At 38.9% G+C, this 16048-nt stretch overlaps 2 protein-coding genes across 3 annotated transcripts; both read right to left on the bottom strand.

Annotated features, from left to right (window-relative positions):
• Positions 1-9: 9 nt before the first annotated feature.
• On the bottom strand, positions 10-5817 carry LOC122986957 (sperm acrosome membrane-associated protein 4-like). Its single transcript, XM_044358514.1, has 3 exons — positions 5737-5817; positions 2637-2804; positions 10-2520 (listed from the first exon to the last, which is right to left on the bottom strand). Exons 1-3 carry the CDS (start codon positions 5789-5791, stop codon positions 2300-2302), a joined length of 444 nt encoding a protein of 147 aa, XP_044214449.1. The 5' UTR covers positions 5792-5817; the 3' UTR covers positions 10-2299.
• A 4130-nt stretch (positions 5818-9947) lies between these two features.
• LOC122986679 lies at positions 9948-15448 on the bottom strand. Of its 2 annotated transcripts, none has more exons than XM_044357976.1 (2): positions 11926-15448; positions 9948-11340 (listed from the first exon to the last, which is right to left on the bottom strand). In XM_044357976.1, exon 2 carries the CDS (start codon positions 11324-11326, stop codon positions 10499-10501), a length of 828 nt encoding a protein of 275 aa, XP_044213911.1. In that variant the 5' UTR covers positions 11327-11340; positions 11926-15448; the 3' UTR covers positions 9948-10498. The 2 variants fall into 2 exon arrangements, with proteins under 2 accessions (XP_044213911.1, XP_044213912.1); XM_044357977.1 differs by having other exon boundaries at positions 12193-15448.
• Positions 15449-16048: the final 600 nt, after the last annotated feature.

Here is a 16048-nt window from a genome sequence, read left to right as displayed (position 1 = left end):
AAACAATAATAACCAATAACATTAATAGTAAATATTACATGTATGAAAAAGGAAATGGAAGAAGTTTACACTTATATGGTCCTATCCTTTTTTTGTACTTAAATAATGAATTTAATGTTTATCATATATACACATAAATAATTACCTTAATGTTTGTCATGTATAACTTAAATATTTACACTAGTGTCAATCAAATATAACTTAAATAATTACCTTAATGTTTTTCCTGTTTACACATACATAGTCATTGTGTGGGTGCCCATCCAGCATGTCCCAACACTCACAGAGAAAAAAAACAATAACAGCAACAACAGCAACATCATCAACAACGAGCGTCACAGTCCTGAGAGAAACAAGCCCCCTCCTCGTCCCCGTACCTCTCAAAAAATACTTTTTGTACATCTTCTTGAATTGATTTATATGTTTATTTTGCTTGAGCTCTACATCTAAACCATTCCACAAATTTCACCCCACAAATTGAAATACACATACTCTCCAGAGTGGCACAAACACAATGTTTTTTAAATTAAATTTTCCTCTTAAGTTGTAACCCCCCTCTCTGTCTAAGAACATTTTTTATTCGTTGCCAGGAAGTCAATTATTTCTTGCTTTGAACATTATTTGTGCCGTCTTAAATTCTACCAGACCCATGACCTTCAAAGCATATGTCTTTAAAAACAGCTTGTTAGCGTGTTCACCAAGTCCTACATTATTTAGTATCCTCATGGCTCTTTTTTGTAGTCTGCACAATGAGTATACGGTGCTTTTGTAGGTGTTACCCCTTACCTCCATACAGTAATTCAGATACAGTTTTATAAGTGAACAATACAGAGTAAAAAAATCTTTATTATTATAATTTTTTGTGATCAATTGTTTATTGAGATAATGCAAAACAAGGTTGTAGATCACAAAGCACATAGAAAACTCCACTGTGGGATCAGGAGTTAGTCAACAGGAATGAAAAAAAGACAAGAGCAAAAAATAAAATAATAATAATAATAATAATAACTATAAATAAATAAACAACAAATGCAAAAAAGGAAAAGAGCAAAATAAAGACAAAGAATAATAATACAGAAAAAAGCCCAAATAAATAATAACTATGAGTCAATGTAAATGCACAATTAAACAAAACACCCTAGACACAGAACAGCATACATAGTAAATCCACAGAAACAAATGACCACAACGACAACAGAGACAACAAACTGCTAATTACAAACATACACATATGAACATATACATTTATGTACATGGCCTATAGTACTAAATAGAAAGGGTTATGTGAAAGGAAATGAGTTCAAGGCAAGGCCAAAGTTGGCTTTAGTTAAGCCCCTGAGTAATCATGATAGCTTTAGATCAGTTGATCACAGTATCAGATACAGACCCGTTAATTCAGGCAGTGGACCTTTCAAGTAAACAAATCTGAAAAAAGATTTAGCCACGTTCTCTTCATGACAGTAGAGGGTTCAAACCAATTCTTAATAATGGTTTTCTCCACAGTAGCTGGGGTAGCTAATATTATCCATTTCTCATGAAACAATAACAATATATTTGGATTGTACCCAATAAGATGAGGAGCAGGGCAGCTGGGAAGGACTTAATCAATGATGGTTCCAACAATCTTATTGATATATTACCAAAAAAGTTTGATAGAGTAATATCAGAACATATGTAAGTAATCTCCTCTAACAGAGCCAGAACATTTAGTGCATAAGTCACTGTTTAATCTAAATCTGCAATCCGGCGTAAAGTAAAATTTGTGCACAAACTTGTGGTGAATTATCTGCTGAATGAGGTATTTAGATGAGGAAAATTATGTTTCCAGACTGTCGGCCAATTCTAATCAAGGTTGAGAGACTGAAAATCTTTTTCCCAACTTTTTGTTACTGTGAGTGGTTTGATGTCATAAGAGGAATGTTTGTTATAAACCGAAGCTGCAGTTCAGTCTTGGTGGTAATTACTGCTGTCAAAGGGTGTTGGGGTGGGAGTGCATCACAAGGTACTCCATGCTTTTTAAGTGCTGTGCAGAGCTATAAATATTTTTTTAAAAAACATGAAAAGCCATACCTGTTGATTTATACATGTATGGATATTACTTGTGGAGTCCCACAGGGGTCAGTATTAGGCCTTAAATTGTTCATTTTGTAAATAAATAACATATTTAGGATATCAAAAATATTGAAATTTGTTTAATTTGCAGACGACACTAATATTTATTGTTCTGGGAAGAATTTACAGAACAAAAAATATTAGTTTTGACAGCATTCACTAAATAAAAGCAGGTTAGTTATTGTGATCATGTTGAGGCTTCAGTGAGGTGCCACAAAGTCAGAACGGCCACAGTGAGGTACAAAAATGCATTGACTGGAAGTTTGTGTGCTGAGTTGCAGAAGGACGTGTCGCAGCAGTGTTTGGTCATGACAAAGACAGTTTTGTTAGGGAACAGCTCCACCGTGGTCTCCACATTACACTCCTCTGCTTTCACACAACCCAACGTCTTAACATCCAGAACGTCAGCTGGGGAGAAAAGATGGAGATATTGATCATGACATAAGTTAATTGAATGAAAAAATGCTCAGATATTTCTCAGTAAACACGTGCACTGACAAAAAATACAATCTTATCCGACTCACCTGCCTTCCCTCGGCCTGTGTAGCAGCGCTCCCCAACGCTGCAGTTGGTTTCGGTGGTGTAGCAGGCATCCCAGAAGCCCAGGTCACAACGGAAACACTCTAGCAACTCCTCCTCTTCCTCAAATGCCACCGCCTCCATGAGCTTCTCCTGCTGCTCCTCTTCATCACCTGAGCCCAAAGAGCATCACAGAGACAATACAGTTTAATACGATAAAGCTTTACTGGCGTAATGTGTTGCCAAAGGTGACTGAAAATAATGAAGAATAATTGTTAAAGTAACACTGAAAATTAAATGTTAATAATGTCCTGTATATTGACTAAAACTGACAAATGACAAGCATGAAGTTGAGCCTAGTTCAGCCTATTATTATTAGATAAGATGTTTTGAGTTATTCTGGATTTTGAGACATTTATGTAATTGCTTGTTGGACTCATTTACTATTTAGAGGAGCAGGATGTGTGAAATGTTGGAGGGTTGTCGAAAGTCAAACTGATGAGCCACATTCTGCCGAGCACTTAAGCATCTCAGAAGTATTTTGTTTATTCTCCGGCAGTCTGGAATCTGTTTCTTTGAGTGGATGACTCGAGTTATTCGGGGAGTGCTCCAAGTCTTAGGTCAGCATCGTGTTTTTATTAACCAGAGAGATACTGGAGTTAATAGAAAGAGTTGGCGGCAGGATACAGTGCAGGAGTGGGACAAACTCTTAGTTTCCTACCACATAAATGCACACATTAGCTCTGATAATGCAAAGAGGCCGCTTCGTAAAATTTGTGATTTATTGGCGGTGTGAAATGGGTATCAAACGTTGCTTCCAAAAACTCATATTTCAAGCTAATAATAACTGACTTTTCATATTCAAACATAATTCAAACTATTTAGACAGCACATTTGGATACAACATGGTAGTATTCAGGGGTCGTATTCACAAACATCCTGAGAAAACTGTCAGAGGGCTCCTAACTTAGCCTAAACATTTCTAGCAAGGAGTTGGAGCTTAGGATTGATTTAGGAAAATTCTCAGAGCAACTCTGAGCAAAGAAGGGACAGAAACTTTTACCTCAGTGAGGAGTTGACCCTGATACTAGGTATGACTCATTCTTTTAAAAAGTGTGATTGGTTGATCCAAAAAAAAACAAAAAACAGAAAAGAAATAAAAATGCACTGTTAATGATAATGGACAGTGAAATCAATATGACTAATCATAGAATTTAGTCTCTATTAAGACATGGTGTGATTATAAATACTATTTTATGTAATAAACATCTCTGTTGAATTAATTGTGAGCCATACTTTAAAAGTAGCCTCAAAATGTTTGAAAACACAGACCATATAAGGGTACTTGTGCAGTAGCCTGTTCACATGCTGATAATTGTTATATTTATTTTCTTATGTTTATTCACTATGCTGGTCATTTTAGTACTTAATCTATTTGATATTAACGGGGTAAAAATGGTTCAGCTGTCATCAGTTTCTGTAATTGTTGGCCAGTCTATATAAGTAGCAGCGTTGGTTGGCATGTAAATCTTTTTTTTTAGCTGCCAGCAAATTCCAAATTTTTCCAGTTGCCAAATATCTTAATGTTGTGATCACTTTAATTTCTGGCATTATAGCGTTATTGTGTTGGGTCAGAGATGTGAGTGTATCTCTAATGATATCAACCACAAACATTATCCCTCCACAATCTAATCTGTAGCGTTTCATTTACTCACTGTCATTCGGTGTTCGGCGAATGTTTCTCCTGCCTCTGCTGCTTCAGAAACTCTTAAGCCTCTTAAAAGTCCTCCTCCCTACTCTTAACAGTTTTTCACCTTAGGAGCTCTCTGAAGGGCTGAGATGCTTTGAGAATAACTTTTATCTTTAACAGGATCTAGTTTTCACTTAAAGGGTAAATTCTTAGAAAACATCACAGTTTCATTACTAGGAGCAACTCTTTGCTCTAGAAAGCTTTATGAATACAGCTCCAGGTACTTTTGGACCTCAGTGTTTCTCTGTGTGAGATTTAGGTTTAGAGTTCATTCTCAGGGCTAGTTGCCAAATGGCTGTATTCAGTGCTACTGGAGGAGGGCTAATCTCTTCCTCGGGCCCACAAAATGAGTTTAAGTGAGACTCACAATCCTTATCCCCTCTCATCTCGTTAGCTAGTGCTAGCTCAGGTGGACCAGCAGACACGGGGTAGTAAGTTGGGGTTAATTGTGAGGGGAAAACAGACTTATTGTCCAAATGTTTTCAACCTGTAGCATTTGTTATTTTAACCCGGAAGGCTTAACATGCACTCAGTTGCCAGTTTATTAAGTACATCCGGCTAAAACTAATGTAGTCTGGTGCAAAAGCTCTACAATAAATCCTGCCTTCATGAATATGATGTATTTATGCTCTACATCCTCCAAAATGACCATAAAGTTGAATCAACAGCGCTTTAAAACAGTTTCAACAAAAACAAACTTTATAACTGTCATGAAGATAAGATTTACTGTAAAATCAGTCGATTGATTCATTAGCCAAATGACAGATAAAACAATAAATCTGCAACTATTTTGATTTTAATTAAGTAAAGAAGTAATTTTTCATGCAAAATGCCAAAAATGTGAGGAATCCAGCTTATTAGATGTGAACATTTGCTGCTTTGCTTGTCTAACGTTATAGGAAACTGAATATTTTAGACTTGCTTACATTATTGCAGAGCTGTTGTATTAGACTGTATTAGTTGTATTTAATTGTACTTAATAAACTGGCCACTGACTGTATGACTTTATAGACAGAGCTTTATATTACCTCTCAAATCCTTTTCTATATATAAAAATATATCAGCGTAACAGAACATGAGTATGGACATTATTTTAGAAACAGGTCTTGTTAATATTTCACAATTCAAGTGGGCTATTTACTTGATAGAAATTAATACATATAGCTATTTACTATTGATTTATTATTAGTTAAACAAAATGTTGTGAAACTGACAAGAATCTGTTGCTCATGAATAATTTATCAAATTAGGACTTCTATGCCCAGTTTTTGGACTTTGAGGTGTTAAATGTGCAAAGTCTTAATGTTTTAGAACAGAAAACACCTGCATTAAACCCAGAAACTACGTTGTCTTACCTTGAACAGGTGTGAGCACCATGATGGCAAAAACACAGAATATTAGTCCTTTCATTTTTAGGGGGATACTTCTTCCACTGACTGCACCATGAGGACTGCTGAGGAGACCGGAAACGGGACTGAAATTGGATTAGTGAGTGATGCATCTGCTATTTGTTCTGCACCAATCACAGCTGATGACGGTCACACAAATGAAGTTTTGGGAATCACTGCAAATTACAGCTGGACTGTAAAAAACTGTGAGAGAAGAGGACGCAGAGTTTGGTAGCCAGAAGGATTTTATGTCTCTTTAAAATGTTATTTGGTTTATTAGCTTTTTAAACAGAGGATACAGTATGAATGTAACATATGAAACCAAGTTGGTAACTCATCCCACTGTGTCTGGGGAAGGCAGTGAAGCCATTTCTCCATCCTGCTGATGCTTCTCACTTATAACAAAGGCTGTTTTTTTTAAACTGAATCCCTTTTCCTGCTGTAACGGGTGAAGTTAGACCCGCATCTTCAAGCTGGTTGATCCTCTATCGCTCGGATATTTTACACCCAAAGATGTTAATCACAGCTCCTCTCTCTCTCTCTCAAGGAACAGAGGAATTGCAAGTGTCCTGAGTCAGCGCAGGGTTAAGCAGCTTACAGTCTTCCGTCCGTCAGCTCAGATATGTATCAATGCACACACACACATACGCTGCTCTCTCAGATTCAATTATATTCTCAATGCAGCATTAAACATGTGTTGCTGAATTATGTAACACAGTCATACCCACACACAGATGTAACACAGAGGTCTGTGCATGTGTGTAGAGATATTGAAATTCCCTCTGATCATCAGGATTACTGCCTGGTAAATTAAACTGTTTATACAACATATAGGCTGTATGAAGAAACAAGACCAAAATGATTTCTGTTGCTGGTTTAGACTGAAACGATTAGTCGAGTAATCCTCAACATCCATTGACAGAAAATGAATCTATAACTATTTTGATGACCTACTAATCATTTGAGTCATTTTTCAAGCAACAGTGTCAAACATTTGCTGGTTCCAGCTTCTCAAGTCCAAAGATTTGTTGATGTTTTTGTCTTGTGTCATAGTAAAGCTAAATATTTTTTTGCTTTAGACTGTTGGTTGGACAGAACAATCAATTTGAAGACATCAACAAGATGGTGACGGGCATTTTTCACTATTTTCTGACGTTTTATAGGGTATTTTTGTGGTATTTACTTCAAATGAAGCAGCACAAAGACAGTTGTTGTATTTTGGTTGAAATTTGGTCCTAGACGTCTCAGTGTATTTGTGACACAACGTCAATCCACTGCTGCTTTGGTGATTTTATCAGGATCAAACTAAATACCTGCTGCAGATGTGCTGCAACAATGTATTAATGCTTAAGATATGAATAATTTATTTCAAGGGAACGTGAGCTGGGATTAGACCGTCGTGAGACAGGTTAGTTTCTCCAACCAAAATCAGCACAGTAAATAACATATAATGTGGTTAAAGCAGGAAAGTCAGTGATCAGTCTGCATTGTTCTATGTGGATGATTCTTACAGTGTTTGCTGTCCACAGCTGTTTATACCATATGAGAAGCTTCTTCCGTTCATTAAATCCCTGCTGAAGGCAGCAGGATTGATATGTTTATAGATCTCTGAGCCTCTGAGTGCTGCGCAAGAGCGCAGTGCCATTACGCACAGCCCTTCACTGTGTTTACCTTCATTAAATCGCCTGATGTCACCAGGTTGCTACAGAATAACTACAAACACTTCTACACACATCAGACTGGTCAGTTATAACTTGATATTTTGTTTTTTTATGGAGGAGACGTCAGGTTAGCTCATCAGCCTCTTTTCCAACTTTCTTTTTAGCAAAAGTAGCGTGTCATGTTTTCTTCTTCAAGGACATTGAAGTGCAAACGCTGTTGTGTAACATTAGTTACTATGTGACCATGTACGTGGGGAGATACATGTTGGTCCGATATAATCATATGAACAGCTTTACCAAATCAACTTTCTTTATTTTTTATTTCTATTGTTATTATAGTGATGCAGATTAGTGATGATGTGTGTTCATGTCATGACGCTCTGAACCATCCAGACATTTCCTCAAGAAAACCTTTCCCTTTGTTGAGCTGTCGTTATCACGTTTAACTGTGATTGGCACAAGTGTTTCAGAGCTATGAGACCAGTGATGTGATTGGCTGAGAAAATATTTAATAATCACCACACCTGCTGATCTATATTCACCTCCAACCTTCGCCCTTTTGCACGTTGCCCTGCTGCACATACATGAACTAAAATAGCATGTGGAGGCACCCACACTGTCCGTGCGCCTACCTACCATCTTGCTCTTGTCGTTGCAGTTGCACGGGTTAAAATAGGGCCCTAAATGTAAACACATCAAAGTGCGCTGCGAGTGACTCGTGTTATGTGTGAGAGTGAGGAGAGAGAGCTGCCTCTCTGAGCGATAAGTGCGAAGGAGGATAGCAGCATGTTGCAAGATTCAGTCAAGAACAGACACACATCTCCTCGAACTCATCCCTGCTACTGAAATATACATCCGGCATCTTAAAACAGCAGAGCTACCTACACAAAACCATCCACCAGTCCATGAGTGTGTGTGGCTGCAAATTATACACTTCAGTCTCAGTCGTCATCTGGATGACAGGATCCCAGCATGGGCCCAAACAACAAGGAAATACTCTGCAGTCCTGAAGCACCTATAAAAACCTTCAGACTGATCCCCTGTGTAATTAGAGGCTGGAGGAGAAAACACTGGCGATAATTAAAATCCTACCCCTTACCTCTCTCGCTCCCCAAACATGCTTGTTTTTGCTTAATTGCGCCTGTTTTTACTCTGCATTGTTTTTCTGTATTTTCACTATTTTTCCCACTTTCCTGCAGAAGCCAAGGAGTGAGATATCCCACTGCTGGAGTATCTGAATAAAGCGTAGGACTCGGATGATGAAGAGATGAAAGGTTGGGATGGTGGGAGAGTGAGGCTTCGGTTACACGACTCACAGGAACGCTTTTCTCAGTTAAGCTGTGTCAGGAATAACTCACAACAGCCAACAACCAGAATTTACTTCTTTCTCTTTTTTTTTTTTTTCTTTTTTGAATCATTGATCTTTTCTATCCAGCCTCTGATTGAAATTCTTTAACATCTCGCCTCACCACACTCGAGGAAAGAGAGAAAACTGAGCAGCAGACACTGTGAATTTTGAAAAAAAAAATGAATTACACTAAAAAAAACTAGAACTTGAGTGTGTACAGAGCACCAGCTGGTATTTATAGTGCGGCTGTAGGTGTCGAGTGAGAGGAGTGTGCCCTTATATGCTTCTCCGGTTTATACTGACAGTTGTGGAAGAATTACTCAGATCCTTTACTCAAGTAAAAGTACCAATACAGCAATGTAAAAATACTCCATTACAAGTAAAAGTGCTGCATGAAAAATCCTTCTCAAGTAAAATTATATAAGTATTAGCAGCAAACTGTAGTTAAAGTATTGCAGTAAAAGTAGTGGTTTGTTCCTTCTGACTGATATATTATTGTACATGACATCATTAGATTATTAATACTGAAGCATCAGTGTTAGAGCAGCATGTTACTGTTGTAGCTGCTGGAGGTGGAGCTAGTTTCAACTACTTTATATACAGTTAGATAGTTCAGTCCAGTGGTTCCCAACCTAGGGGTCAGGCCCCCCCAAAGGGTCACCAGATAAATCTGAGGGGTCGTGAGATGATTAATGGGAGAGGAAAGAAGGAAAAACAAAGTTCTGATACACAAATCTGTTTTTAGTTTTTGGACTTTTTCTCTAATCTTTGACTTTTAGTGAAATATTGGATCATTTGAACATTTATTGAAATGAAACCATGTGAAAAGTTTAGAGGGAAAAATCACTATTTGGTGGAGCTGTTAACCAATTATAGACATCTGAAATGTGACTCCGCCTACACACTGCTTTTTGTAAGACGTCACAAGCCAAAAAGTTTGGAAACCACTGGTTTCATCTTTAACAATGTGTTGTATTTTAAAAACTTGTTATATTATCCATTATGTCAAATCTTCATCTGAAAGTAACTAAAGCTGTCAAATAAATATAGTGGAGTAGAAAGTACAATATTTCCCTCTGAAATGTGGTGGAGTGGATGTATAAAGAAGCATCAAATGGAAACACTGAAGTACCTCAAAATTGCACTTAAACACGGTACTTCAGTAAATGTACTTTGTTACTTTCCACCACTGTAGGGCCTTTACTGAGACACAGTTTCCTCAGATAAAGAGTAGATTACAGTACAGTGTGAGATTAGGTAAAGACTCTTGAGACTGTTTTATCCTCCAAATGTAGATGCTGTACGTCTGGAGGGAAGATGTGTGTCTGAGAGAGAGAAAGCCAAGAGTGAGTGTGTCTCCCAGTATGGCACCCAAATAAGTTTTAGCAATCCTCCCCAGTCCAAATATGGTCAAACAAGCAGCAGCTTTAGGGATTTTGGCATGAGTGAGATCAAAGACAACAAGATGGCGAGTTGACATCAAACAGCGAAGCTCCAATCCCTCAAACGTGGGTGAGTCAGAGAACGATGTGGGACAAAAACACTCTTCATAGACAGTGAGTCAGAACCACTGCGCCACTCCGAGGCACTAATCCAAGACATACCAACAAACATTTCATCTATTTATTGAGGAATGCATAGTCTTGTCTTTAGCGTGTCTGCACATGAAACTTTTACATGTATCTAACTCATCATGCACGTTTCATGAGACAGTAGAAGTTCAGTGCTCAGGCGGCAGAGGAGAGCCTGTCCGTATGTTAAAGTTGACCTCGCTGGAGTTGCATGAGTCCGAGTGGACGGAGGAGTGAGAAACAGACGACGGGCAGGGGGAGGAGGAGCAGTGAGGAGTTGGCTCCTGGTGGTGCAGAACTCGGGCCAGAAGGGTTGACCTCCCCTCCTTCTCTGCTCCCTCCTGCATTCTGTCCTCCTCCTCTTTGCCTCCTGCATCCAGAGGAGCCAGCGGAGATGATCTGCTGCTGCTGATGTTGTGTCTGTCCCTGCGAGGCAGAGGAGGAGGAGGAGCAGGAGCAGGGCCCCAGTTCTGGTTTGAGAGGGGGAGCGTGTGTGCCGGAGTGGCCCAGGATCCCGGCTCTACATCTTTACACTCACACTGCTCCTGACAGCTGAAGCTGGGCTGGTCCTGTGAATCCTCCCAGCCGTCTCCTCCCTTCAGATCCTCAAGGTCCTCAGCCGTCTCTCGCCTGAGGGCTTCGCGGTCCCGGTTCTCATACAGCAGCGTGGCGGCGCAGATGAAGATGAAGAGGCCCACTCCCATGACCACGGGCCCTGCTAGTTTCATCCTCTCGACATGGGTGCTGCCACGGCCCCCCACAGGCTTTGGCACAGCGGATACATAACCCGCCACCGCCACACCCATCCCCACCAGCACCACCGCTACACCCAGCATGAGCCACACGCCCGGGGCCGAGCGCAGGTGCAGTTTGGCCGGGAAGTCTTTGCCTTTCCTCAGGTGTCTGTGGCATGCTGGGAGGCAGACAGGTGACGACTGGGTTGAGGCCGGGCTGCAGGCAGGACTGGCTGCCGTCATCCTCTGACTTCAGACTACACAGAGGAGAAGAAGAAGACAAACAGATGAGCAGAAACACAAGAGTTACACAAGAAAGTGTTGAGTGCAGCATCACAGGGAGAGAAGATAGTTTACTCTGCATTGCACACAACAGGAAATAGCTGCTTTAATAAGACATGTGGCTGAGTTAATGAGATCCCTTTGCAGCTCCTCCAGTGCCTCTGTGGAGCACCACAGACTCTCCAGTCAGCCCTGCAGCAGCAGCAGCAGCCCCTCTGAACCCGGACTGAACTGTTAACTGAACCACTCATTCATCAGGACCTCATGATTTCACTACGAGCTCACTGCAGTTATGAAAAATGGGGTCACATTACGATAATTGCTCCCGACTGAACTCATAATTTAATTTCCCCCCCGAAGCAACAGAACATAACAGGCGATTCAAGCACGCAAAGTCGTCAGATGATACATTGCCAATCAAGTCATATAAGTGCATCTTTAATGTTATATTTTTAAGTCATTTTTTCGCGGCAGCTCTGTTGTTGGTTACATTATTTCACTGCAGTTCACTGTCCGGTTTATTTTAGCGCAGTCAGTAAGAAAACAGATTGAATACTTGCTTTGTTTTGGACGTAAATCCGAAGCAGAAAAAACTGGCTCCTCGGCATCATCAAAATAAATAACCATGAGTTGCGTTATTCGCCTCACTCCTCCGTGTTTCCGCGCTGTGTCTTCTCCACTTTGATTTGCGATTAAATCCAGACTTTCCCCCCTAATTCCTGCTCAGATTAAGACGTTGGTTTTTTTCCCATCCCTCACTGCGTGCGTCAGCGTGCGGCTGCTTGCTGAGCCTGAAATGAGGCTTTTATAGTAAGTAACAGTCTTACTCAAAAGTGGTGCAAAGCTCCTCTGCCTCTCGATCTCTCCTGGCTGCTTGTGCGCCTTTGCAGCCTGTGTTTTGATTTGTGTGTGCAGAGGAGAGGAGGGGTCGTGGGAATCTGAGGCTGGTCCAGGCCAGTCCCACGGTGAGCCCAGTTATTCTTAGTGATCACCAGCCATCAAGTGTTTTCTAAACAGTGAAGTTACTGAAGGAGCATCTATATATATCTGTATGTATATTTATATCTACAGTCAAAAAAACCCTAAAAATGTGGAGTAAAGGTAGCACTTTAAAACAAGGGTACAAAACACGTACTTAAGTAATGCTTAGCTGTATGATGATTTAATGCAGGATCTGTCATTTGTTGTTGACCAGTAACAAATGATGAGGTCACTGTGACTTCATGTGATTAGTTAACAGCCAATAGATAATCAATTGATGAATGCTAAAGGATAGGTTCACAGTTGTTCAAGTGTGTCTTCAAACAACGGTTAGGTGTCCATATGAAGATTGAAAAAGGTTTTATTCACTGTGATCATACCTCCTCTTCATACTGACCATTAGAAGATCCCTTTAATGCACTTTCAATGTAAGTGATGGGGGCCAAAATCCACAATCCTTGTTTTGTGTAAAAATGTATTTAAAATGTATCTGAGGCAAATATAAAGCATCAGCAGTCTGAGAGTTTAAAGTGGATTTCTTCCAAATTCTTAATTCCCTCTTTTTGTCCCTTCGGACAGTGTTTTCCTGTTCAGCTGCAGTGGAAGTACAGTAACAAGACGGATTGTGGATTCTGTCCCCCATCAATTATATTTTAGTACTGACTCCTGCATCCTGCACAACTGGAATCCTGCACTGATAAATTAGATTGATTTAATTAGATTAGACAGTTTTATTAATCTTCAGAGGGGAAACTCATTTGCCACCAAATTAACTTATACAGACGGCAAACAATAGAGACAATGCATTCATGGTACACAACAAGTAAATAACACCATAAAAACTCATTTGAGACATGATTACCAGCTGAAGCAAACAATGTAGACGTTGTGTTCACAGTAAACAACAAATAAATAACCTCATTAAGCCATGTAGACATGATTGACAGCTGACAGGTGCTTTGAAACTAAATCGCATCTAAAAGTGTTCATTAAAACATCTGATTGCTGCTGATACAAAAGACCTTCTGAGTCATTCAGTAGATCTCTGAAACATCACTAGTCGTTCACTGGATGAGCTTCTGAGTCTGTTAAAAACACGGTCTAATTGATGGACTTCAAAGTACAGAACTGTTTTTAGTTTCTACAGTGACCTCAAGTGAGTCTGGGGTAAGGCTGACCACAGAGCCAGCCTTTCTGATCATCTTACTGATCCTGTTTTCATCATCCGCAGTGATGCTGCCCCCCCAGCAGAGCACAGTAGAAAAGAAGACACTAGCTAAGATTCCCTGATAAAAAAAAAAAAAACACAAACATAAATACATAAATACTTAAAAGTGTTTGTTAACATAGTTGTTAATTATTTATTCCACTGAAAAGAAGACCTAAAGTAAAGTGTGCACTGTGTTAATACTGATAAATGCTGATATAATGTTAACTATAGATTACTGTTCAGGAGCGTGTGGTGAAAATGTTTAAAACTGTTTAAAAATCTTTTTAAAACTACTGAACATGATTGAAAACTATGTTACACTATATTGTAACAGACATGAATAAACACTTAAAATGCCCTTAAATCTGTTTGCTACAACACAATAGTCTGTTATTGTATGTTAGAAACCATTTATTTATTGTATATATACTGCTTATAAATGCTAAATAGTATCAGTTAAATCTCTTTAACTACAAATCACGTTAACTTAATATATTTGCTGACAATTTTCAAATACATGCTGTAGAGTTTGAGATTTTTTCTTACCGTCAGACATAGGTTTCCATTCAGTTCAAGATCAATTAGCAGTACTTAAAAATTGCTTGAGTTTTTAAAATTCATCACAGTGAACATATGATCTATTATTGGTTCCTTGCAAGTACTGAACCCAGATATCTCACCCATGTGGGTCAGATCTGGGCCACTTCTGGTAGTCAGATCCAGTAGTCACGGGCCAGATATACAACTAACCAGCTTTTGTGAGAGTTTAGACTTGAACTAAATGGGCCAAAGGTCATTTGTGTGTGAGTTTTGCCTTTTTGCATGTGGGCCACGTATTAGTTAGAGGGTAAGTTGCTACCCCATTGCAGCATGCTGTCTAAAAAAAAAAAAAGCCAGCTCACAAAGCTGTTAATTTACAGACAATGTGGGCCACAGCACTTGAAATAGCCTCATATTAATGTTCAGAGCGTTATATTTGAACAAAACATATGACTGCACAGCTGTATGCCTGTAGGTGGTCTGATGTTACAGCTAAAACCCAATGTAAAACTTACATCATAGCATTTTGAGATTAAAAATTTAATGCTTATTGTTTTAAACATTTAAAATATTTTTAAAAATGAATGAAAGTGAATATATATTTTTTGTTTGCTGAATTATTTATATGTAATTGCAGTGGCTTATAGTTGTGGATTTAACAGTTGTCATATACTGTACATCAGCCTTTGTGCTGTAAATTCAGTTGTGGTCTCGGTCGTGTTCCTGAAAATAAATATAAATTTTAAGCCGATACTGAGAAGAAGTCCTGTGAAAAAAAAGCGTGGCTGATGAAATCATAGGAGCTGATGAGCTCACATGTCAACAGATCAGTCTCCATGACAGCTGAGCAAACTCATCTGCTGTTTGATATGGTTGAAAGCTCTGGAAAAAGCTTCTAAGTGGACCATGAAAAAAGTTGAGCTGGGCTGAGAAAAAAAGATCCAGATCCTTAGTCCGTAATAAATTACAGACCAATTTCCAAACTACTCTTTAGGTTCTTCAAAAAGAAAAAAAAACATTTTAAACCAGCTGGTGATTTTCCTGGCTCAAAAGTGTATGTTTGAAAAATTGCATTTTGGAGAATCTGCGTTACTAAGAGTAACAAATGTCCTCCTCCTGGCTGCTGATTTGTTTTGAAATGTAAGTGCAGACCAGTTCTTTGTCATTCGTAGGTTCGACCACTGGGCAAGTCTCTGGTTCTGCGTTAATCTGGATTTCCTTTTATTTATGCAACTGATCTTTCACTGGCAACTCCTCTTCATCCCCAGCCTCCATCTTCTGCGGAGTCCCCCAAGGTTCTGTACTTGGTCCACTAATTTTCTGCTGCATCTATATGCTCCCATGAGGCGGTGGCAGGAGTAAGTACTCAGATCTTTTACTAAAGTAAAAATATAAATACCACAATGTAGAAATACTTTAATACAAGTCAAAGTTCCGCATTTAAAATTTAACTTAAAAGTACAGTAAGTATCAGCTGCAAAATATGTACAAAGTACCAAAAGTAAAAGTACTCATTATGCAGAACAACGAATTTCAGAATCGTATACATTATATATTATTAGATTATGACTATGGATGCATTCATGTGTAAGCATCACTTTAATGTTGCAGCTGGTAAATGTGGGGCTAGTTGTAACTACTTAATAATGCTGGTAGCTTGATCTATAATATTACATCATAATTTATTAGTTGATTATATTTTATAATGAGAGTTTGAATCAGCAAAGTAACTAAAGCTGTGAAATAAATACGGTGGAGTAAAATGTACAAAATGTGCCTCCAGAATGTAGTGGAGTAATATAAAGTACAAAGTAGCATAAAATTGAATTACTCAAGTAAAATACAAGTACCTCAAACTTGTACTTAAGTACAGTGTTATGTACTTTGTTGCCCTCCACCAATTCACGTTACTCAAAACGCAACCTCTCATCACTGTTATGCAGATGACACAC

The sequence above is a fragment of the Thunnus albacares genome, chromosome 8, assembly GCF_914725855.1.
Source record: "Thunnus albacares chromosome 8, fThuAlb1.1, whole genome shotgun sequence".
In the NCBI taxonomy this organism is placed as follows: Eukaryota; Metazoa; Chordata; class Actinopteri; order Scombriformes; family Scombridae; genus Thunnus; species Thunnus albacares.
This window is presented reverse-complemented; position numbering and strand designations above follow the sequence as displayed.

Excerpts from the sequence above, each read along its gene's own strand:
- LOC122986679 (XM_044357976.1), bottom strand. The coding sequence starts at position 11,326 with ATGACGGCAGCCAGTCCTGCCTGCAGCCCGGCCTCAACCCAGTCGTCA.
- LOC122986957 (XM_044358514.1), bottom strand. The coding sequence starts at position 5,791 with ATGAAAGGACTAATATTCTGTGTTTTTGCCATCATGGTGCTCACACCT. Across the intron at positions 2,805-5,736 it reads GGTGCTCACACCTGTTCAAG|GTGATGAAGAGGAGCAGCAG; the intron begins GTAAGACAACGT and ends CTTTGGGCTCAG. Across the intron at positions 2,521-2,636 it reads CACAGGCCGAGGGAAGGCAG|CTGACGTTCTGGATGTTAAG; the intron begins GTGAGTCGGATA and ends TTTTCTCCCCAG.